Source organism: Festucalex cinctus, chromosome 15, assembly GCF_051991245.1.
Source record: "Festucalex cinctus isolate MCC-2025b chromosome 15, RoL_Fcin_1.0, whole genome shotgun sequence".
Classification (NCBI taxonomy): Eukaryota; Metazoa; Chordata; class Actinopteri; order Syngnathiformes; family Syngnathidae; genus Festucalex; species Festucalex cinctus.
Window position 1 is genome coordinate 21,519,856 of NC_135425.1, and position 22,394 is coordinate 21,542,249.

General features: G+C 38.1%; 2 protein-coding genes and 1 long non-coding RNA gene across 3 annotated transcripts; 1 reads left to right on the forward strand and 2 right to left on the reverse strand.

The window, feature by feature from the left end:
- Nucleotides 1-541: 541 nt before the first annotated feature.
- On the reverse strand, nucleotides 542-8,136 carry LOC144002417 (uncharacterized). Its single transcript, XR_013278735.1, has 4 exons — nucleotides 7,984-8,136; nucleotides 7,179-7,268; nucleotides 1,773-3,128; nucleotides 542-1,658 (listed from the first exon to the last, which is right to left on the reverse strand). It is a non-coding gene; the product is annotated as an uncharacterized LOC144002417 (long non-coding RNA).
- stard7 (StAR related lipid transfer domain containing 7) lies at nucleotides 780-5,096 on the forward strand. The gene is made up of 8 exons (XM_077497619.1): nucleotides 780-1,703; nucleotides 1,783-1,946; nucleotides 2,027-2,076; nucleotides 2,400-2,510; nucleotides 2,827-2,909; nucleotides 3,039-3,138; nucleotides 3,253-3,337; nucleotides 4,128-5,096. The coding sequence occupies exons 1-8, from the start codon at nucleotides 1,249-1,251 to the stop codon at nucleotides 4,301-4,303; spliced, it is 1,224 nt and encodes a 407-aa protein (XP_077353745.1). The 5' UTR covers nucleotides 780-1,248; the 3' UTR covers nucleotides 4,304-5,096.
- Nucleotides 8,137-13,705: 5,569 nt separating the features above from the next.
- drg1 (developmentally regulated GTP binding protein 1) lies at nucleotides 13,706-22,329 on the reverse strand. The gene is made up of 9 exons (XM_077496532.1): nucleotides 22,140-22,329; nucleotides 20,829-20,952; nucleotides 20,336-20,511; nucleotides 20,159-20,228; nucleotides 18,874-19,043; nucleotides 18,619-18,749; nucleotides 15,633-15,800; nucleotides 15,414-15,536; nucleotides 13,706-14,035 (listed from the first exon to the last, which is right to left on the reverse strand). The coding sequence occupies exons 1-9, from the start codon at nucleotides 22,176-22,178 to the stop codon at nucleotides 13,936-13,938; spliced, it is 1,101 nt and encodes a 366-aa protein (XP_077352658.1). The 5' UTR covers nucleotides 22,179-22,329; the 3' UTR covers nucleotides 13,706-13,935.
- Nucleotides 22,330-22,394: the final 65 nt, after the last annotated feature.

Consider the following 22,394-nt stretch of genomic DNA (forward strand, 5'->3'; position numbering starts at 1 on the left):
CTTTGGACAATTGACGCCACCTGCCGCCTAATGTGATGTATTACCTGCCTAAAACTTTACCTGAATGTTCATTCATTCATTTTCTACTGCTTATCCACAACTTACCACAAGAGCTGTAATTACATATGCAAGAAAATGAAAACTATAGAAAAAAAACCCATTGATAAATACAAAAATAAATTATATTCTAAATAAATACCAAAATGATCACAATTTGATTTAAGATGTACGAAACAACAATACTTAGGGGCAATACAAGCTATGCCACAAGCTATGGTAAACATAGTGAAAGGAATGTTATGTTACTTGTAAGAATACCTACGATTCCATCACTCTTTATTGACGAGGTTAATTTTATAGATAAAAAAAAAAAAGTACTAATAATTTTTTTACGCCTTGGCCGCACATCCAAAATATTTACATTGCCGATAGTGGCACTGCTCAGTTTAAATTGGATGCTGGTTTTTAAATCAAGTAAAGAAAGCATAAAATAAGTAACGTGTAGCGGCCGCACATTGATGACGTAAAGATCAGAACGGCGTTATGAACTCCCTTTTTTATTTTTAAATCATAATAATACAGTACTTACAAATTCTAAAGCAGCTGTAATTGTGGGATTTGTCAAGCATGTCGCGAAGATTGTGTTTTATAAAAGATACACAAGAGACGTAGCATGTGAAAATTCTGAACAATATTTAACCAGTTGAGAAAAGCGGACCAAACAACATGCTTGTACTCGAGCTAATACGTTTTAGACCCATGTCGACCAATCACAATCGCCTTAACGTTTACCAGTTTCCAATTAGAACGCTTGTTAGAAGGCTGTAAGGCATTTTACTTCCGGGTGGGCGTGTCTACCAGGCGATCAGAAGAGGAGGTCAAATGGACTGCTGAGGATGCGAAACGTGTGCGACAGTTGCGCGTCTCCGGGATATTATCAAATTTTAATTTGCCAATGCTAGATTTGAGGCTCGTATAATACGTATAGGTGCACATATAATTTGGAATAAGATCGACCCGTTAAGGTGTGCAAGTGTCGTGCTAACGTTAGCTGATGCTAAATGTCGCGTGTTCACTGAGCATTAATGTCATGGACATTTGCGAGCATGAATCTGCCATATAAACTTTTAATGTAGACAATCGTCTGGTGCTTATAGATAGATATTTCTAGTATCAACTTCGCTACCCTAGTTTTTGGGGATTCATCCTTTTTCTTGGGAACTTGTGTCACGGTCGCAGCAAGCCGTCATGTTTCACTCCGTACCCCGTCGTGTCACCACCGAGGTCGGTGTTAGGACACTCAGGCAGCCAGGGGTCAGGTCATTCCGACGGGTTGTGCAGGAAGATGACGGCCGAGGCTTAGCGCCATGGCTGGGCAGGGCCGCGGGCCTGCTCCTGTCCACTCTCCACCGGGTGGGCGTCCTCGCCGCAGAGACCGCCACAAGAACGGGAAACAGCAGCAAGGGTTTGCTGTCCATATTCGCGGACCATTGCGGCTTCGTCACCGGCCAGAGGCTGCGGCGTGCGTGTCGGATCGCCGAGTTGTACTCCAACCTGTATTCGGAGAGGACCCGACGGACCCTGGTGGGCAGCGTATGGCGCAGGTTCCAGAGCAAGCATCCCTCCCCGGGCAAGCTGATCGCGGCCCTGGCTGGAGTCTTCATGTGGGACAATGAGAAGATTCAAGATGAGGAAATGCACAGGTTTGCAAGCTCAATAACTCAGGACCACATGAGTAACCTAAGCTTATAAAGCTGGATAAAGCTTTGTACATTTTTGCAGATGCGGGCTGGAGCTGCAGGCCCTGGAGGCTGTGAAAAGTCTAAACGCACACGCCTGTGCTTTGAGCGGTCGCGCCGAGCCTGGCTGGGAAGTGGTGATGGAGAAGAAGGACTTCCGAGTGTGGAAGCGACCAATCCCCGACAGCCACCTCTACGAGTACAGAGGTTAGCATTAGAAAAAGTGGCTTGTCGTGCATGCGGACTATTTCAGCTGTCAACATTCGTTTGTATGTGTTTTATTGCAGTGCTGGGCTCTTACACTGATGTCACACCGAGGCAGTTCTTCAACGTGCAGGTACTAATGTCATTTTCTATGATCTCACTCGGGTTTGAAATGGGCCATTGGTGTCACACGAGGTCCATGATAGACATAAATAAGACTTGTACGCACAATAAACTGGTGCAAATTAGTGGGGGTGTTTTGTGTAGTGTATAGTTAGCTAGTTGAAAATACTTCTGAGCAGTAGTGAGGCTCTCACGACATGGGAAGGTGGTTGTGCATTTGTGGATTCACCTGTTGTGCAATCTGCTTGTCACCAATGTTAACATGTTGGCACTAATATACGGAATATAAATAGCATCGCACTTGACTGACCGCTGCTTTGTCTTTGGCCAAAGTTGGATACCGAGTACAGGAAGAAGTGGGACGCTCTGGTGATCAAACTGGAAGTGGTGGATCGTGACATCAACACGGGCTCTGAAGTCGTACACTGGGCTACGCACTTTCCTGTTAGTTCCCCTTCACCTTCTTCTCTTATTTACTTTCTAAATATAGCTCCCTGATAAAACAGTGCTTCACAAACTGTGGTAGTGGTGCACGGGCGCCCACTAGTGGTATGAGAAAGAATTACTGCCCAAGTATCTTTTGCTTGTATTTCACATTTAAGTTCAATACATTTGCATTTAAAATTTAAGAACGGGTACATTTTAAAAAACGTTTTTGTATACATTTATTCACTTTTTTTTTTTTTTTTTTATTCTTACGTGTACATTTAAGCGCCTTTCAAGCTGTGCCTAACGTTGCAAGTCGACTCTTCCTCTACAGTATCCCATGTACTCCAGGGACTACGTTTACGTACGACGCTATGAAGTTGACTTGGAAAACAACCTGATGACCCTAGTGTCCAGGTAAGAAATTATTATAAATGAAATGCAGCCCTGCTTACTTTTTGACTATGATACAAGCAATGAAAGGTCAAATTTTTTTTATGTCTGTTTTAAACGAAGCAATTGAAATGAAAATGTACTTATCGTTAGAGCCGTGCAGCATCCCAGAGTTCCCGAGTCTCAGGATTTTGTGAGAGTTCACGCATATCAATCCAAGATGGTCATCCGTCCTCACAAGTCCTTCGATGAGGTTAGAAACAAATCGGATCATTTTGAGTCCGAATGCAACATTCATATTTTCAGGATACACAATCCCAAGTCAACTGTTTTAACCGCCTCTTGACGATGATGATGATGTTAACAGAACGGATTTGACTACCTGCTAACGTACAGTGACGACCCTCAGACCGCCTTCCCTCGTTACTGTGTGAGCTGGATGGTGTCAAGTGGTGAGACTCTCATTTCATATCCGCCAATGTGTTCACAATCAGAATTTCATTTACGTTTTATTTATTTTATTTTACCCGTCCGACAAACAGGAAAAATAACAATAACAAATAGAGAGAGACAGAACGAGATGCAACGCCTGCACATAGCAACACAATAATGACATGCATACAACAAATGTGGATGCAGAAGTATTGATGAATGAATGCTGTATTGAAGTAATTTTCATAAATAACACACATTAGTCGTGGAATTATAGATTTTTAGGGACTGCTCCTTTAACGTCAAATCAACATTTAATCCCTCAAACCTTAAAAAATATAAACATTTATATTAATTTTTTTAAATACCATACTTGCACTTTTAACAACTTCAATACAAATTGTACATGTTAAGTAAAAAAAAAAAAAAAAAAAAAAAGTATTTAGTAAATGTGCCTTTCTATAAATTGCACCAACAAAAACTAAAAATAAATAAATAAAAAGATTTAATGGATTGTAATTAGCTGTTAAAATTGAATTGAATTTTTTATTTTTTTTTAAATTACTTTGGTACACAATTTGACAGACCAGAATGCAATTATGCACAAACACTTAGTTGATAGGTAATTTATTTATTTATTTTTGGTATTCTTACATTGGAATTTTTGGCAAAAAAAAAATAATACATTATTTGAATTGAGTAAAGAATAGACAAAAATTAAATGGCTTATAGCCATTTTCTATTGTGGTCCACATGTACAAAATAACACATTTAGAGACGTGTCCTATCTGTCCTATTATGACCCGACAGGCATGCCGGCCTTCCTGGAGAAGCTCCACATGGCTGCGTTGAAAGCCAAGAACTTGGAGGTGGGCATCCACGACTACGCCGGAGTCATCAAGTCCAACGACAACGCGGGCCGCCAGCAGAACCAGGAGCGCCTCGAAAAGAAACACGCCGGCGGTCCCGGTCAGATCTTCGCTTGACGTGGGACGACGACGTGGATGACTTTTTCACAGATGAAACCCTCCAAAGCCTACTTTGTGGGTACGATGTGTGTCAACATGTTTGTTTTATTTTGTAGATGAAGTGTTAAAAAGAAGAACGGACCTCGGCCAAGGTGCGATGTGTGGTCCCAATGACATGAGACGCTCTGGCCAAAGCATTCGCTGTTGGGCATTATTGACATTTTGGTGGACGTGCTTTTTTGCAGTATTTCCAATAGAATAGAGATGTCTGCACTGATAGATGAAGGCCTCAATGGGATAACACTGGTCTGCTCCTTTTTAAATTTTCTTCATGACTCACAACGTTGCTATTTCTTCGGTTATGTCCACACGATGAGAGGGCTTAAAAAAAAAAAAAAAAACTAGCTAAACCAGTCCTTCCATAGCAGGGGCGCAGTGTCTTATAACAACCGTGGAAAAGCCTCACGTCCAATGGTTATAGATGCACTTGCTAGTCTTTGTTTGGGGGGAAAAACAGCACTTCAAAATCTGTTCACGTATCATTTCACAAGTGGGAAAGGGTAAGATGGAAATGAACTTTAAAAAAAAAAAAAAGGTTATCCCATTTCAGCTATTTTTTTTGTAGCAAGCTAACATCTTTAACACTGTGACTTTCCACATGTCGACTTTGTCCCTAACTGGCATGAAATGACATGCACAAGCTCTGTAATTCTGCTTTGTTCATCCTGTAATGAATGTACAAATAATGCATTCGCTTCGAGATAATTAATAAAACGTTTACAGTCTGGCGATGTGGCAGACAACACATGCATTTCTATGTTATTGCTTTTTGTTTCCAGCAGTATCAACGTCGTCGTGTTCAGCAACTTCCTGCTCTTTACTATCTCACTCGTGAAGGGTGTGGAAATTTGGTTGTTTATTTTTCTGCTTATGTGCACAAAGTTAACAGTGGAACCGAAAGGGCCAAAGAGACAACATTTGCAATTTTTCTTATGACAACTGAATGAAGGTGTGGAATTCAAAGCGTAATAAAACCAAGGAGCTCATGCAGTCTTTACCAAAAAGAAAAAAATACTTCTGTATATGTGGAAAAATAGTTTTAAAGGAATACTTTACTTATTTAGCCATTTTATTTATTTATTTATTTATTTAGCCATGTCAAATATTTTTGCCTATAATAAATTTGATATTTTCATTATTTTTCACGTACAATTGGTACCTTTTAAAAACACATTTTGCAATTTGCTGTCGACTGAAAATGACATCACAAGGGCTCAGGTAACCAATCACAGCTCAAGTGACTTGTTTTGTTTTAGTTTAACTTTAGCAAGAATCCTTCTAAGTGAAAACAAATATAAAAACTAAAATTACTAATTGCATGGTCGTTAAAAAAAAAAAAAGAGCCTTAATGGTCGTAAAAAAAAAAAAAGTAAATAAAAGCTTTTACTATAAATGGCTGTTTTAACTTACTAAACATCGTTTTAAAAACCCCCGAAAACATTACTATGCATGGTCATTTACAACAACAACAACAAAATCAGACTTACTATACGTGGTCATTTAAAAAAAAAAACAATAAAAAAAAAACGCCTGATTATACATTGTAATTTTTTCGTTTGTTTTTTTTAAATGCCTTACTAGACATGGTCGTTTTAAGAAAAATAAAATGTCTTACTACACAAGGTCATTTTTTTTTTAATTGTATTTATTTATTTTAAGACGCCTTAAGACGTCATCTTTTTAAAAGTGCCTTACTACTTACCTTACATGGTACATAATATACACTTTACTATATAAATGGTCATTTTAAAAAAAAAAGAAAAGAAAAAAAAGACTCCCCATGATGGTCATCTTTTGGAAAAAATACCTTCCTATACATGGTCGTTTATTTAAAAAAAAAAACAAAAAAAAAACTACTTACTATACATGCTTGTTTTAACAACAAAAATGCCTTACTATACTACATGGAGATTAAAAAAAAATCCCTTAGTCGCTAAAAAAAAAAAAAAAAAAAAACTCCTTACAACACATGGTCGTTTAAAAAAAAAAAAAGGGAAAAAAAAGGCTTACTATACTACATGGTCATTTATTAAAAAAAAAAAAAAAAAAAAAAAAAAGACCTTTGGTCATCTTTTTAAAAATGCCTTACTATACATGGTGGTCGTTAAAAAAAATAGCATCATTATACATAGTTGTAAAAAACAAAAAAAACGTGTTATACATAGTTGTTTAAAAAAAAAAAAAAAAAAAAAAAAAAAAAAAAAGACGCCTACGATACATGGTCATTGTTTTTAAAATGCTTTACTCTTATACATGGTCATAAAAAACCCCCAAAAAAACAAACACCTTACTATATATGGTTGTTTAAAACAAAAAACATGCCTTACTATATACAGTACATGGTCATCTTTTTTCTAATCTTTACTATACATGGTCGTTTAAAAAAAAAAAAACACGCCTTACGCCTCATTAAAAAAAACGTTTTTTGTTGTTTTTTTAAAAAAAGGCCAAACAAAAAAAAAGAAGGCCTTACTATACATGGTCGTTTTTTTGTTGTTGTTTGTTTTACCTTGGTCGTTTTGAAAAAAAAAAAAAAAAAAAAGCCTTTCTATGCCTATGCCTGGATTATGCTGCTTTATTCATATCCATAAACACAAATTTAATCAGAATGCTGTATTTATACCAGTGGGGGCACATTGAACATATTATTATAAAAAGGAACCCTGGCTGTCATGACAAGTTTGCTCTATAACTATGAGATTCATTTTTCAAAAATAATTTCCAGTATTTTGTAGAAACTTTATTTAGACGTACGCTGACATTGTTACTTATTGGTACAACCATACGTCACACAGTGATATTTTCGCTGCAGAGGAAGATAAAGTCAACTTACTTTAAGTCTGGCAACGCATGATGGCCGCCGCCGGCTTCACTTTTCAGAAACATTTTCTGTCACTTAAAAGCGGGCAGTTCATTCTGAAATCTAAAAGACAATCGGGGAAAAAATTGTATAGTTCATTTTGCAATTTTTATTCAACTCAAAAGTTCATTTTCAACAAAACCACTCGTCATGACTCTGTGACCTGGGATTAGCTAGCAGTTGCCTTCATTTGCTTTTTGGATTTAGGGCTGTACGATGTTATTTTATTTATTTTTACTTATTCAATTTACTTATTCACTTACCTACATCCTGTTATATATATATATATTTTTTGCTTTTATACTTACCTACATATATTTACTAGAACTAATTTTATTTTGTGTTATTTTCTTTCACTTGTCTCTACTGCAAGACTGATTTCTATTCCATGCACAACACTTTGTATGCAGCAATGGATGTTTCAAAGTTCTTTATAAATAAGTTTGAGTTGAGATATGTCGATAATACAGAGAAACGACATATGGGTGTAATGAAAAACAAGCAAAAATATCAATCCAAACTGATGTGTAAAGTGCTGTTTTTTCATTAGAACTTAGTGACAGTCATCAACATTAACAAACTTGGCAATAAAAAAAAAAAAAAGAGAAAATTCAACTTACATTGTACCGCAACTGTGCTTTAGTGATAAATAATTTTATGCTCCAAAGTTTGTGTGTGTGTGTGTGACTACGTGGGTCTGTTAGCCGCATACTGTGTATTGCTACAATTCGTCCGTGCTGTGTGGCTTGACTAACCAAAACAAAAGTTTGCAACTCACTTGTAAACGTTGTTTAGTGGACCCAGTGGACGCAGGATTCCCAGCGATGTCAACTGTGTTGGTTTGGCATTTATTTGGTGGTCATTGAGTCAGCACCGGCCGGCGAAAGCGCACTAGTAGCTAACCCGGAAGTAAATTTGGCTAATGCTTTTGTATCCTCTCCCCCCACCCCCACCCTCCCAATCCCGATTGTCATTGGCCGTAGTTGTCAATCAAAGTTACATCTGAAAGGAGGTATGTGGTTGGCTGGCCATGCTTTACTTGAAACAGAAGGCGCAACTTTACGTGACTGACGTAGGATAAAAAAACAGACTGCACACTCTCTTTCACCCTTGTTGACTACTACCATGAGCGATTAGCATTTAGTTTGTCCAAGACGGCTGCCGTAGTGCAGCCTAATGGGATAATGTGTGTAAAGCCTGTTTTCCCTGTCTGGAGTCTGGAATAAAGGTCAAGGCAGGCACGGTACACAGTGACTACAAGCATTGTGTGCTTCAATAATAAGGATATGAAGACAGAATAAAGAAATTAATGTACTATTGCAATGTGCAACTTCTTGTGGAACTATTGGTACAATATTAATTAACAGTATGCTATGCTATCATATGCTATGCTATGCTATGCTATGCTATAAGGCTGAATTTTGGTATTCATGCAACAGAGTTGCATGAGTGTCCATAATAATGCTTTTGTATAATTTAGTAATATATACATTACTCATTCCATTACAATGCAACAAGAAAAAATAAAAATAATAAATCGGGGACAAAAAAAAATAAAAAATACATCTAACAGTATTCTATTCACACTTGAGCTTCCCTCTCAAATCTATTTATTCTTTTACTAGGTCAAACTAATGCTGTGCAAAAAAAAACATTTTTAAAACAGACCCTAATAACTTAAACATAAGCATATTAAACATGTATTCATTGTGCTCCAAGTGCGCTTTATACAATTCCAACAAGCTGTGTGTAATCTATCAAGTGGAGTAGTGTAATAACATTTGATCATCTCCATAAGCGCACACTTTTGCCTTGTATGTCTCATTACGCAATGTCTGCTCGCTCTGATTTATGGATCCGCTAACAGCATTAATAAAAACGACCTCTACGGGCTGCACTTATTAAGCCGGACGGTGGAGGCACTTACGCTAATTGAGACACTTCACAAATCTGCCATGTTGGCTTTGGCACACAGTCACCATTTCAAGACACGGGATTTTTGGATGATGTTTATTACAGTGACACAAGAAACAAACAAACAAAAAACAGCTTAAATGAAGTGTAGAGAAAAAGAACAAGAGGTTATTTTTTTTCGGATGTTGCAAATGCTCGCAAGGCTCCAAAGTGCTTGGCACAACCATGGACAGAGACGCACTGCATGGTTAGATCAAGCACAATGGTGCCCTCGGCAGTCAAGGGAGGGAATCGGACAATAATCATCGAAACAGGAGCTCACATCGACAAAAAAAACAAAAACAAAACAAAAAAAACAGCAAATATTGCCCACAACTTAAGTTAGGCTTTTTTTTTCTTTTTTCTTTTGCTGCAGTCAAAAACATCTTCAAGGTGACGTTCAAGTAGGAATGAGGAAGACAAAAACTGGTTTTAAAAATACACATGGAATTAAAAACAAAAACACATATGTATGTATATAGGTATACTGGTGGTTTCATGTGACACAGTACCTCAGCTCCATTTTCAGTTAGATACAAGAAAGTGTCAAAAGACAATATTTTTGCTTTTAATTTTTTTTATTTTTTATTTTTATTATTTTCAATGTTCTCATTGATTGAGCAATGTGGCCAGCTGTACAAGTACAAAAAAAAAAAGAAAACATAATTGGAAAATATATATCGAGAGTAAAGAAGGAATTAACAATCTCATTTTTAGACTGAGACATGACTTTATTGATCCTTTTGGGATGGCTCCCTATTTTGTAAATTCAAACTATTTTATTTTATTTTTTTATTAATTAATTTATTTATTCATTTATTAAATTTTTTTTATTCACGTCAATTTATCACCGCTGGCTAAAAAAACAAAAAGTAAATTGAATCTGAATTGATAAAATATCATTTAAAACAAATGTAAAAAAAAACAAAAAAAACAAAAACATAACAATAATAATTATTATTATTGTTATTATTGTAAGTTTTAAGATTTAAAATTACATTAAAGTGAATTGAAATTTATTTTTGATTGAAATTGAGTAAACATTGATCATTCATGTTCATAAAATCTTCATGTTCATAATATTTTGTAAACATTAAAAATGTATATTTGTCTAAATATTAAAATTACTAAAAGATAAAGCCCATAAAAAAAAATCAATTCTTTTAACTATTTTTTTTAACTAATTTTGACTTACAACTTTACATAAAAAAAAAAAAAGTACGTGTATGAATTTCAAAAATTTCAAAACCAAGAAAAAACAACTTATGATCATTTTACGAATGAAAAGTTACCAGGTAGCAAATCATTTTGATGTGCAAATTTTTATTTCTTTATTTTTTTTAATGAGAAAAAGATGAGTAATAGGTTGCGTCTCACTGCGGTAAAACGAGCGGGACTCCGCCCTTCTTGCGGACAAACTGCGTCAAACCCCACCCACGTCTCAAACCGTGCGACTTTTCCGATTTAAATTTTTTTTTTTTTTAATAAATTGCGGTAAGTTCTGACGTTTTTCGGTCCTCTTTACTGATGGCCCCTTAAAAATGGTTCCCAAGCTGGTCAGTTGACAAGCTAACTAGCTAAGATGTCTCAGACGTTCTGACATTTTCCCGCTAACCTTGTTAAAGGACAATCTCGTTACCTTCCCTTGAGTGTTTCTCTTCTCCTGTGGGATGTTTTGGGAAACGGTTGGAGGTGACTCAAAAATGGCAAAATGGAAGGACTTTACGTGACGATTAGACGGGGATGGATGATGATTTCATGGATGATTGTGATACTGAAGTACGTACGCATTCCTTACCAGGTTGTTTCGCAATGTTCACCTGTGGCGCTGCAAATATGAACGATTAATGACAAATCAAAACAACTTTGACTTTTTTTTAGCTATAAAAAAAAAAGACCCACCTTCTTGATCCATTGCGATGGCCTGAGGGTGACTACGGCTTGGGATGCTGCTGTCGGGTTTGTCGGTGGTTAGCCGAGATGTTTCCAGGCTGCTCTACTGGAGCCAGACTGTCCCGACTGCGTCCTCAGCACCCTTCAAGTCACCATCGCCTTCCCGCCCCTCCTTCCAGCTAAAGGAGGGGTCAGCGATGTTCTCCTCTCGGGATAGGTGCGCTGCCAAGGGGCGCTGCTACACGCTACCATTGGACATGAGATGGTGATGGGCTAGGTAGGGTGGGGGGGGGGATTTTTTTTTTTTTTTTTGGAGGATGGCTCCAATTCCGCATTTCATAAATATTAATACAGAGGCCTCACTCCGTGCCCGCCCTCGCTAAATGGCTAGTTTCTTTAATTTTGTTAGTGGGGGGTGGGAGGGAGTGGGAGTGCTTTATTCACTAAATGGCTTTTATTAGTGGCCGGTCTTCAACTCTTTCATTAGCTAAAGTGCTGCTATAATTTACAGACAGGGGGAGAAACGGGTGGGAGGAGGAGGGATGGATTGGAGGCCGCGCATCGGTGAGGATGCCGGGACTGGAAAGTCCTTCAAGTGTTTGGATTCATACTTGCGAAAACAAATGGAGACCACCACACATTACTGTGACAATATTGGGGGGGGGGGGGGGGGGGGGGTGGAAGTTAAGTAACATATCGATTGCAGCCACTTTGGAGCAACATTTGCAAGCATAAATCGAAACTCAGTGGCGTTGTGCATGACTGGTTAGCACATTTGCCTCGCAGTTCAGGAGTCGTCGGTTCAAATCCAGCAGCTGGCCATCCATTTATGTGACTGTGAATGATTCTCTTGAGTTAGGATCAGGTTTATAATAGTTTTCAATGTAGTTTTTAATTTATTTTGGCTTTTTTTTTTTTTTTTTTTATTCAGTTAGTTTTGTATTCAATATTCAGTTTTTATTAGTTATTTTTTAATGCTTTGTTTCAATTAGGTTTTTACCAGTTTAAGTATTAGTTTGAGCTTTTTTCAAAAAGTGGAGTGTAAAAAAAAAAAAAAAAAAAAAAAAAAAAAGTCACAAATTATTGTGTAATACAGTAAAGTGGTCTCACACGCCGGTCCTCGAGAACCGCAGTTCTGCATGTTTTAGAAATTTTCCTTCTCCAACATACCTGATTTAAATTATCAGCTCATCAGCAAGATCTACAGGAGGCTGATAACGATCCTGATAATGCTGATTTGCTTTCTTTCAAATACATTGCGGTGATATAAATTTACATCCAGTTGTGTTAGCAATTTAGACTACAGCCCTATTAAGCGATATCCATGTTTTATATCAGCCTCATAATAGCCGATACACGGGCGCAGTCCATTGCTGGTCGTAAAATGGCCGCTGGTCTTCCCGCGCACGCCTCCGCTCTGATGAAATGCTTTTTCCACGCATGTGTGTGCGCGTTCAATGGAGTCGCGTTAGTTGTGAACAGCTGCCGTATGATGTCCCCAAACTGCATCTGAGTGAATGAACTGATTAACCTGAGTGGCTGTCCCGGCCGGCGAGGGAGGAAAAAGGGGGGACGCAGGGATGGAGGGGGTGGAATAAGTGCCTTCATCATCAATGTCCCGTAAATCACTGAGCTGGACAGGCTTTTTAAATGAGACTTTCCCCCCCTCCTCTGAGCCAGAATGGAGTGGTTGTGATGCAGTGGAGAGGCCTTTGCATTACAAGGAAACCATCAAGTATAACTGCTTTCGTGCATTGTGTTTGTCGATACATTATTAGAATTTTTTTGAAACTGGCCTAAACATTTAGCTATACCGGAATGAATGACATCCAGTAGAAGAGATGAGTGGGCCAAGTAGTGTACCTAATAGGGTATATGCCACGGAAGAGGCGGGACCTGATTTTGCACATCCGTTTCGGGTCCGGGTTGCGAACGCGCAACCGAGGGGCACAAAGTCGGAAGCACAAGTATTTTTGACGCAGCCCACACGTCGCAAACCGAACCGGAAAGAAACTGATGTGCAAAAACAGTCCCGCCTCTTCCGTAACAATGATAAGCGCAATATTGTGATATTAAAACTGGCACAATAGCGTCGTCGTCATGTTCACAATATTTAAATGCAATACATCTGTTAAAAAAAAAAAAAAAAGTCAGGTTGATTTGCATTTGTGCAATTCTAGCCCCCTCTGGTGGCTAGTTTTTTTTTTTGTGCAATTTAATTTTCATTAGGGATGTTTTGGCCCTTCTATGTTGAAAATCTACACTAATTGTCAGATGAAGGGGAACGTAATATTCTTATGAAGCTAGAGTCAATATGTGGAGGAACTCAATGTGTGCATGCATTAACAAAGTCACATAATAATAATAATAATAATAATAATAGCATAACATTGCTGTTATGTACAAAAACACAATAGTGCTTTTTTTTTTGTATGAGCCCATTTTTTTTTTTTTTTTTTACAATATTGTGACCATATTTAAATATTGCCAACCTCCCCACAATATCATGATAATTATCGTATTGTGAGCTTCATATAGTGATAATATTGTGTCATGACGTTTGGATATTGTTACATCCCTAGTACCTAATGTTGTGGCCAATGAGCAGCAACAGATAGATGTGTACTGTTGACAAATAAAAAGTCAAACTCGTGTAAAGTTGTGAGACTCTTTTGCTTTTATTTTGTTTCCATTTCAATGCAAGCGTTAACCAATATTCAATATGAACTAATCATGGTGTTGAAGTGTTTCCATGTGACATGTACATTCATGTCATCCAGTTGAAAATAAGACAGGCGTGACAAGCACATTACACAGAAGCTCTGATGAATTGTTTACCTTTGTGATACCATGCCACACATCTTTTTCTTTCCTGCAAACTTTATTACTTCTTCACCAACTGGATAACGTCCTCGTCTTCCATCACGTGGTCCTTGCCCACCTTTTGAGGGTTGTGTTTGACGGACGATCCCCATACGAGCGCGCTGAAAAGAAGTTGATGGCATCGCGTGAATCGCGTGGGACGGAAGCAGAAAAGGTGAGCAGCAGCGAGCGTCAGTGACACAAAAGACTGTCGCTAATGTGGCGTGACACGGCTCGCCCCCCCCCCACCTTCGCCTCCCCGGAGGATCACTAATGCTCGGCCGCACTCATGTATTGACTGATTGACGACCCGGGCGCTCCCGTTTGGAGACGGACACCCCTGATCCAAACGCCGGCAGTTAATACGTCTATATCTGCACGTAAAGTGACCGACGGCTGTAACTGGTTAAATGGACTCTTTGTGATTCCTGGTTAGTGGTTGCTTTGGGACTAGATGCTGCCTTTATTTTTTATATAGTATTAAGGATAAAATTATTTCTAAATCTTACTAAGTAATTGGTTCGATTTTGTTGCAATATTCTGGACTTTTCCTTGCAAGTGTCGATGGCCAATGATGCACTAAAATCCTAATTTAAAACTTAATCACACCGACAACAGAGAGACATTGTGACGATCATTGGACAAGTCATTCTGTACACATGGGGGTATTTTGAGAAAAGCATGAAAATGACACCTGGGAAATGCAGGACATAATAATAATAAAAAAAAACATTATGTTTATGTCTTTATTTTATTTTTTTATTTTTTTTACAATGAAATGTATTTAGAATGTATAAAATTAATTTATAATTATTATTATTATTATCATCATTAATTCAATCTCTGGTGTAATAACCTTATTGATTGATTGAATTTTTATTTTACTTTTATTATTTTATTATTATTATTATTATTATTATTATTATTATCATCATCATTAATTCAATCTCTGGTGTAATAACCTTATTTATTGATTGACTGAATTATTTTTGATTTTATTATCTGTTCTCATTGCTGCTGGACATGTACATTTCCCAGAGGGAGCCATCCCAAAGGGATCAATAAAGTCAAGTCTAAGTCTAAGTCTATGTGCCCAGTAGTCCAAACTATGAAAGACCAAAACTGCCAAAATTCCAAATAAATAAATGTCTAAATATATAAAATATATTCTATTCTATTCTATTATATATATAATTTACGGTGGCCATTTTGCCGCTGTAAAACGGATACAAATGTGCGGATTTTTCTGCTTAACTCTTATTGCACAAACCATATTAATCAGAATGCAAAGCTTAGACTAGTGGGGCGCATACAACATTTTATTGTAAAGAACATTTTTGGGTTAACACCTCTCAGTGTGTCAATCAAAACTGAGCACTATCACCTTTGTCTCACAGTCTTTCATATTATTTCAGTGGCAGTATCTTGGATTTTTTTATTTTTATTTTATTTTAACACACATGACTGTATTGTATATGAATGGAGTGTTGCAGTACTCACTACTTGAATTCCTTGATGAGGTTCTTGTGAATCTTCAAGCAGAAGTCCTCGACGGCGGTGTGCTGGTCAGGCAGCACGACGGGCGATGTGTAATCAGGGAGCTGGCCCTTGGGTTTGGTGTAGCTGCACATGTTAACACGTTATCATCATCACAGCTCAGGTTAGGAAAGGCGAGATATTATGGAAAACAAAAAACAATCAATCAGATGCAGCGCTTACATGCGCACGAGCTTGAGGTAGTCCCACATCTTCTCCAGCAGGTCGTCAAAGTTCCAGCGGTGGTGGGCCGAGATGGGCACGCAGTGCGGCACCTTGTAGATGACGTCCAGCTCCTCGATGGAGATCTGGTCGATTTTGTTCAGCACGTAAATGCAAGGGATGTACACCCTGCAGGGAGCACACAAAACTCTCACTATGGGCAGAGCATACTAATGACTTGTCATAAAGGCAAAAACAAAATACACATTTTTGTCTTATTGGGCCTTCTAAAGCAGCAGTGTTGAACCTGGGCAGAATTAATAAAACCTGATAAGATATTGCTCATATAACCGTTCAATAATGTTTACTCAAAAATGCTCATAATTGTGGGAATGCTGAAAGCATCCCACGTTATTCGGATTTTTATGCACCTCACTTATTAGCCGAGAAACAACTCCCACATAATACTTCCGATTTACATCGTTCAAATTTCAACTTGCATCAAAAATCCACACCTTTCGGGGTATCTATCATCTGATTCCACGTTACATACAGTACTCGCTAGAGGTGGGAATCTTGGGGCACCTCACGATTCGATTGCGATTACGATTCAGAGGCGACGATTCGATTATAAAACGATTATTGATTTCCCCCCAGGCAGCAGAAAAAAAACAATGTATTTTGGCGCTTTTAATGTTTCGTACATTAGTTACAAAAATAGTACAAAGGTCCTCTCAGGCCTAAATAAACTACTATTTCAGTATCAAGTTAACAGTTCAAAACAGTAAATAAAATACTCAAGTCCTCATTCTGTAACAACAGCTTTTAAGTATATTCAGTCTTCAACAGAATAAAACATAGCATTGAGCAAAAATATATTATTTTTATCCACTCAAAAGTGCACTGAGGTATAAATGAAAGACAATGTGAACTACTACTTCAATACAAATGCCTTAAAAAAAAAGTGCTTTCCTGCTTTTTAAGTTGTGTAAAGATGAACATGTAAACATTAAAGTTTCTCAGAGGTACAAAAAAAAAAAAACCCTCAAGTGCTTTTCTGCTTTTTAACTTGTGTAAACATGAACGTGTAAACATTAATGGGATCGTTCGGCTTTTTTAACATGAATCTCAATTTGATCCTCACCTCCCGTGTGTGCGATCAGCGCTGACTTCGGCGTTGGACGAGAGGAAAATAGTCCAGCAAGCTGGCTGGGGTCTCGGAAATAAAGCGTTTTTCTTCTAAAAACTATTTGTTTTCAAAAGCGTGATACATTTCCACCACAATACTCTTTTCTGAATAAAGTCAGACGCCATTACCGCCAGCCACTACTTTTCTGTTCGTTCGTTCGTATCACTGCGCGGCGCCCTGTAGAACGCTAACCGACGCACTGCAGCCAGCTAGCTGATACTTCCGCCTGAAGTTGTTTGCCTTTTCGGAGCAGGTCTGATCTCACGAAGAGGTGGGTTGGTCAGCTCAGCCATGCTTGTTGTTGTTATGAATCTCGAGGCGTGAGTTGTGGATGTGTACTCTCGGTCCGTCCCAAAAAGCGTCCCGAAGACCGCGCGCGCTACTGCGTTTCAGTTCCGCGTACTTTTCGCTCGTTTCGCTTCCCTTGGCATATTTATATAATCGGAATTTGGACATTTGTGAATCGTTCTCGATTGTTGCACGGCCGAATCGTGAATAATCTAAGAATCGGAAATTTTGCACACCTCTAGTACTCGCACAATTTAATGTTAATTAACTTTTCCCCATTCATTTTCAACGGGACTGACTTTGATTTTTTTTTAAGTCCCATTTTCCAGCTCTTTGATACTGCTAAGTGGAACACTTGGTTAAGTGCGGGTTCAAATCCCACCTCTGACTGTACATTGCAAATATATCCATGGCAATTATGCTTAGTGATATAACTGTATACCACCTGACTATCGTATCAGGAAATTCATTCCAATTTCACTGAAATTATTAAATCCCACCTTAGACAGATTGCAGTTCATGTTTTCATCTTATTCATTTATCTTTCAACTTCAATTAAAACTGTAATTTTCACATAATTTATCTTTCAATTTACATCATAAGCATTCAGCTATAAGCAGCTTTCAGCATTCCCACGCAATTTCTCCAGAAATTGTACTTAGTCGAGTATTTAATACAAATTTCTATAACCATTGCTTTGTATTTATCCACAAATCAAAGTACAATTTTTTAGTGATAGACCGATATGGTTTTTTCAAGGCCGATACCGATACAGATTATTTGTAGTCAAGTTGGCCGATAACCGATATTTCAAGCTGATATTCATTTGCAGTAAAATGGGGAGGGGGGGGGGGGGATTCTTTCAAACTATATATAATTTCTCACTGAGTAACAAATTCATGTGAATGTAGCTCATTTGGGGTTTTTGTTAGGGTTCGTAAAAACGTTTCAAAAAGATTTTTGCGGTGAAAAATTGTGTGAATATGTTCCAAATTTGTTTACGACAAATAAAAACTGACTGCGAACATCTTACAAATCCTGATGAAAACCCCAAATTCGCTACGTTCGCAAGTATCCCCTGCTCAGTGAGCTTTATCGGCCTTCAGATTCAAAACATGGCCGATGCCGATATTTGTCAAAATGTCAAATATCGGCGCCGATAATCGGCCCCGGCCGATTATCGGTCTATCCCTACAATTTTTAGCTACAAAAGCTCAGTATAAATGTTTTTCACCATCATCAAGATTGCTCATATTACCTTTCTTCCACCATTTTAATCTCAAATGACATCACAAACATTTGATCACTTTTAGTCAAAAATGCTTGAATATATATTTTTAACCTAAGCGTGATAATAACAATAATATACTGTATATTCAATTGATGATTTTCAAAATTGCAGAATAGCCCACGGTGTGTCCCCCCCCCATATGACTTGAGATGATTCCCATTAGGAGCATACGGGCCGGCGGCAATGATCTGCCGAGTGGCCACGCCCAAAGGAAAGCCGGCGGCGGCTCGTCGCCTCACCGGTTTCCCTCCACCACGTCGATGAGGTCATCCGCCGTGGCGTCGCTGCGGAGGGTGATGTCGGCGTTGTGGATCTTGTACTCGGACAGGATGGTCTTCACCGTGTCGGCGTCCAGCTCGTTTTGTGCACACTGTGCGGGGCGGAACACACAAGAGCAAATATTAATACTGCGTAGAAGAAACCGCACATGCAAAAATCAAGTTAAATGTCCACTAGAGGGCGCCGTTGTTAAATACACCTAAAAGGACACTCACGGTGGCAGTAAAGTTGATGCCGCCTTTGTCCTTTCTCTTGAAGCCGATGTTGGGCGGCTGCTTGTTCAGTCGGATGCCAAAGCCCTCCAGCTCGTGTTCTATTAACCTCTTGTGCAAGAGAGGCTTCAGCACGTCCAGCACGATGAGAATAAGGTTGCAAGTTCGAGCCACTAGTGCACAGAGAGGGGGAGACATGCGTTAAGTTGATACAGAAAAAGAGCAGTATGGATGGTGCAAATTGTTTTTTTTCCCCCACTGGTAAATATTTAACAGGGAAAAAGGTGTGCTACTGTGCTTGGTTTACAAGTTCTCAAGATTACCTCATAACTCACTAATATAAAGTCTTGTTTATTTAAACAAATAAATAGAAAAAAAATCTGTCTGGAGCCACAAGACAATTGAACATGATGATGAAAGAAACAGGGTGTTAGTCTCTAATGTACTGAAGGCCCAAGAGCTAATTAGAGCTGCACCATAAGAAATGTAAGCACTGAGCAGCATCCAATATTTTGAGATCCATAAATTTTTAGACCTTTCTGCCAAATTACTTACATTTTTTCACAATTTTATGAACATATGGTAATTTTCTGCTTCTTCTTTCTTTTTGGACATTTTATGGTTTTTTCCCCCCACTTTTTTTTGCTATAAATTTTCTGACATTTTTTGGCATTTCTTTTGTGTGGACATTTTATGGTAATTTTCAGTATTCCTTCTTGTTTTTGGACATTTCATGGTTACTTTTTGAAGATTTTCGTTTTTTCCCCAGACTTTTTTTTCCCCTTCTAAGTTTGTGGTCATTTTATGGTAGTTCTAGGGATTTCTTCTTTTGTTTTTGGACATTTTATAGTTACTTTTTAAAACGTTTTTTCCTCCCCTGCCTTTTTATATTTTCTACTTTCCTACATTTTCTGACTGTTGGGCAGTTATATGGACATTTCATAATAAATTTTCTGCTTTGCCTCTTCCTTTTTGGGTACGTTATGGTCACTTTTTGGACATTTTTTATTTATTTATTTATTTATTTTTTATTTATTTATTTTTTTTAAATATTTTACTACCTTTTGTCTCTTTCTGACAACTTAAAAATGTGGATCACTAATTCATTTTAAGAAAAAATCTAACCTGAAAATAAAGATAAATACATACAATAACATTTTCAACTATTTTTTTTTTTTTTAAAGATACACAGTGAGCCACAGGAGAGGGACTACATAGCCACATGTGGCTCCAGAGCCGCAGGTTGCAGACGCCTGATTTAAACTGACTGCAAGCATGTTGGTGTTACCTGCAATAACTTGTCTGCCTCTGCCTTTGCCATCTTTGGCCCCTTCAATGATTCCAGGGAGATCCAGAAGCTTTCAGGGAAAAAGATAAAGTCAAAATAAAATCACAAACTGACAACTTTCCATAGCTGCTAATCAGTAGGATTTGTATGTTGTTGTTGTTGTTTTTTTAAATGTACCTGGATTTTTGCTCCTTTATAGCGAATGACTCCGGGTACCGTTGTGAGAGTGGTGAACTCGTAGGCAGCAACCTCGGAGTAGACCCCCGCCAGGTTGCTCAGCAATGTCGACTTCCCCACTGAGGGAAAACCCACAAAGCCAACACGGGCATCGCCAGTTTTCGCTACGTCAAAACCTGAAATGACATACATATCATCAGACAGTGTGACTGGATACGTGGATACATTTTGTCAACAATAATGAATTGGATCTATTTAATAGTCATATCAACAAACAACAAACACCAGCGGCAACAATATTTTAGGCCCAACTATTTTCATGCCTAAATGAGCTGCCACTAAAATTGAAATGGCAAGCAAATAACAGCTAGTTTGTGTTCGGACCATTTTGCACTAATAAAGTTTGCTGTAAAATATTACACAACAGAGTCCCTTGGTTAGGATTAGTTACTAGTTACTTGGAACATGATGTTATCTAGTCCGTACTCATTACCTTCTCCCGTGCCGCCACCGCTGCCTCCCTTTGGTGTGATGAGCTCCCGCCTGAGCTTGGCCAGACGTGCCTTGAGCAGACCCAAGTGGTGAGCGGTGGCCTTGTTCCTCTGCGTCCTGGCCATCTGCAACAAAGCAGAGCGAGCACGGAAGCGCCAGCCCCCGTCGGGTCTCTTATTCCACTTATATAACCGGTACACAGAAATATAAAATTCCAGAAACACACTAACATTCCTAGTATTCATTTAATTCATAGTCTTTAACTATAATGTTTTTGAATTGTACATTTTGTATGTCATTATTTTTCACTTTATTTGAATTTATGTCTATTTACATTTACAGTAACTACACATAATGTTCCACTTGTCTGGCCCACATCGAAGCTGAAATTTGTAAATAGAGATTGATTTTTTTGTGATACCAGTCCTGGACTTTGTCTGACAAGAATATATCATCACACAGCCCAAGGCGGTGCGCCATATTTACCGTTTTCAATTTGATTGATTTCTACTTGCAGCCATGATGTGATTGCCATGCAATATTTACTGCAGACAGTTATATTTCAATGACGCAGAGTGGTATAAATTAATTTGCATGATGGCTTTGATTAAATACTTCGTCATGTGTACTGGGCTTGGTGTTTCTCTATCTGACATTTTCATTTTTACAGTGCAGAAGTGTTTTTCATACAAATACTTTCTGTAACTATGACTTTATGACTGCATTGTATATAATTACTTTAGTGTCACCTAAACTATGTTTTAGTGAAGGGAGGAGCTTCAATTCCCTGTCAAATAGGGAAACAATCGAAAAAAAATTGACTGTATTAAAAACTTATGTCAAGAAGAATGAATCACTTTTTATGTTTTTTTTTTTTTTCTGATTCATTCAAAGTATCAGACACCACTAACGGGTAAGTGTCCAGCATCCAGTGAGTGAACAAGTGACAGATTGAATACACAATTGACTTTGGCTTTTTATAACACTCGTTTTGGCATGTAACTGGTTTATTTGTGCACTATAATCCAGTTCCAAACGTTTACCGGCGAACTTCTCCACGAATACAACAATAACCCCAAGATACGCTCTTAAACCGAATGTTACAGCTACACCTTCATCAAATGATGACAAATGTTTACAGGAGGTGGGGAAAAAAAAAAAAAAAAGACAAAAGGCTGTCCTAAAATAACGACGTAATGACACATATGGCCCAGCTCTGTGAGCGTGGCTAAATTGTTAGCATTCCTAACTAACCGTTAGCTACTACGAGGCTTGATTCATCCGCGAGCGCCACGTTTCCTTTCGATCTTACCTCATTTTCGATCTCTGCTATTTTGGCGAGTATGCTCATGATGACTGAGATTTTGTGTCACAGTTTTGCGTTACCGATAAACGTTAAAGAAATGACAAACGGACGTGTCTAAAGTTAACAAGTGTGTGGCAAGCACACTGCTACCACGCAGGCGTCAACGTGCACTTCCTGGTACCAAATCTCGCGAGAATGCGTCTGTGTTATCTTTGACCCTGTTTGTTGACTTGCAGGTTGACCATGTTTTAGTATAGTAGT

Bases quoted from the DNA above. Each gene is read 5' to 3' on its own strand.
- stard7 (XM_077497619.1), top strand. From the start codon at position 1,249: ATGTTTCACTCCGTACCCCGTCGTGTCACCACCGAGGTCGGTGTTAGG. The intron at 1,947-2,026 runs GTTAGCATTAGA...GTTTTATTGCAG, and splicing joins CCACCTCTACGAGTACAGAG to TGCTGGGCTCTTACACTGAT. The intron at 2,910-3,038 runs GTAAGAAATTAT...ACTTATCGTTAG, and splicing joins CTGATGACCCTAGTGTCCAG to AGCCGTGCAGCATCCCAGAG.
- drg1 (XM_077496532.1), bottom strand. From the start codon at position 22,178: ATGAGCATACTCGCCAAAATAGCAGAGATCGAAAATGAG. The intron at 20,512-20,828 runs GTAATGAGTACG...ATGTCATTTCAG, and splicing joins CGGTGGCGGCACGGGAGAAG to GTTTTGACGTAGCGAAAACT. The intron at 20,229-20,335 runs GTACATTTAAAA...TTTCCCTGAAAG, and splicing joins ATAAAGGAGCAAAAATCCAG to CTTCTGGATCTCCCTGGAAT.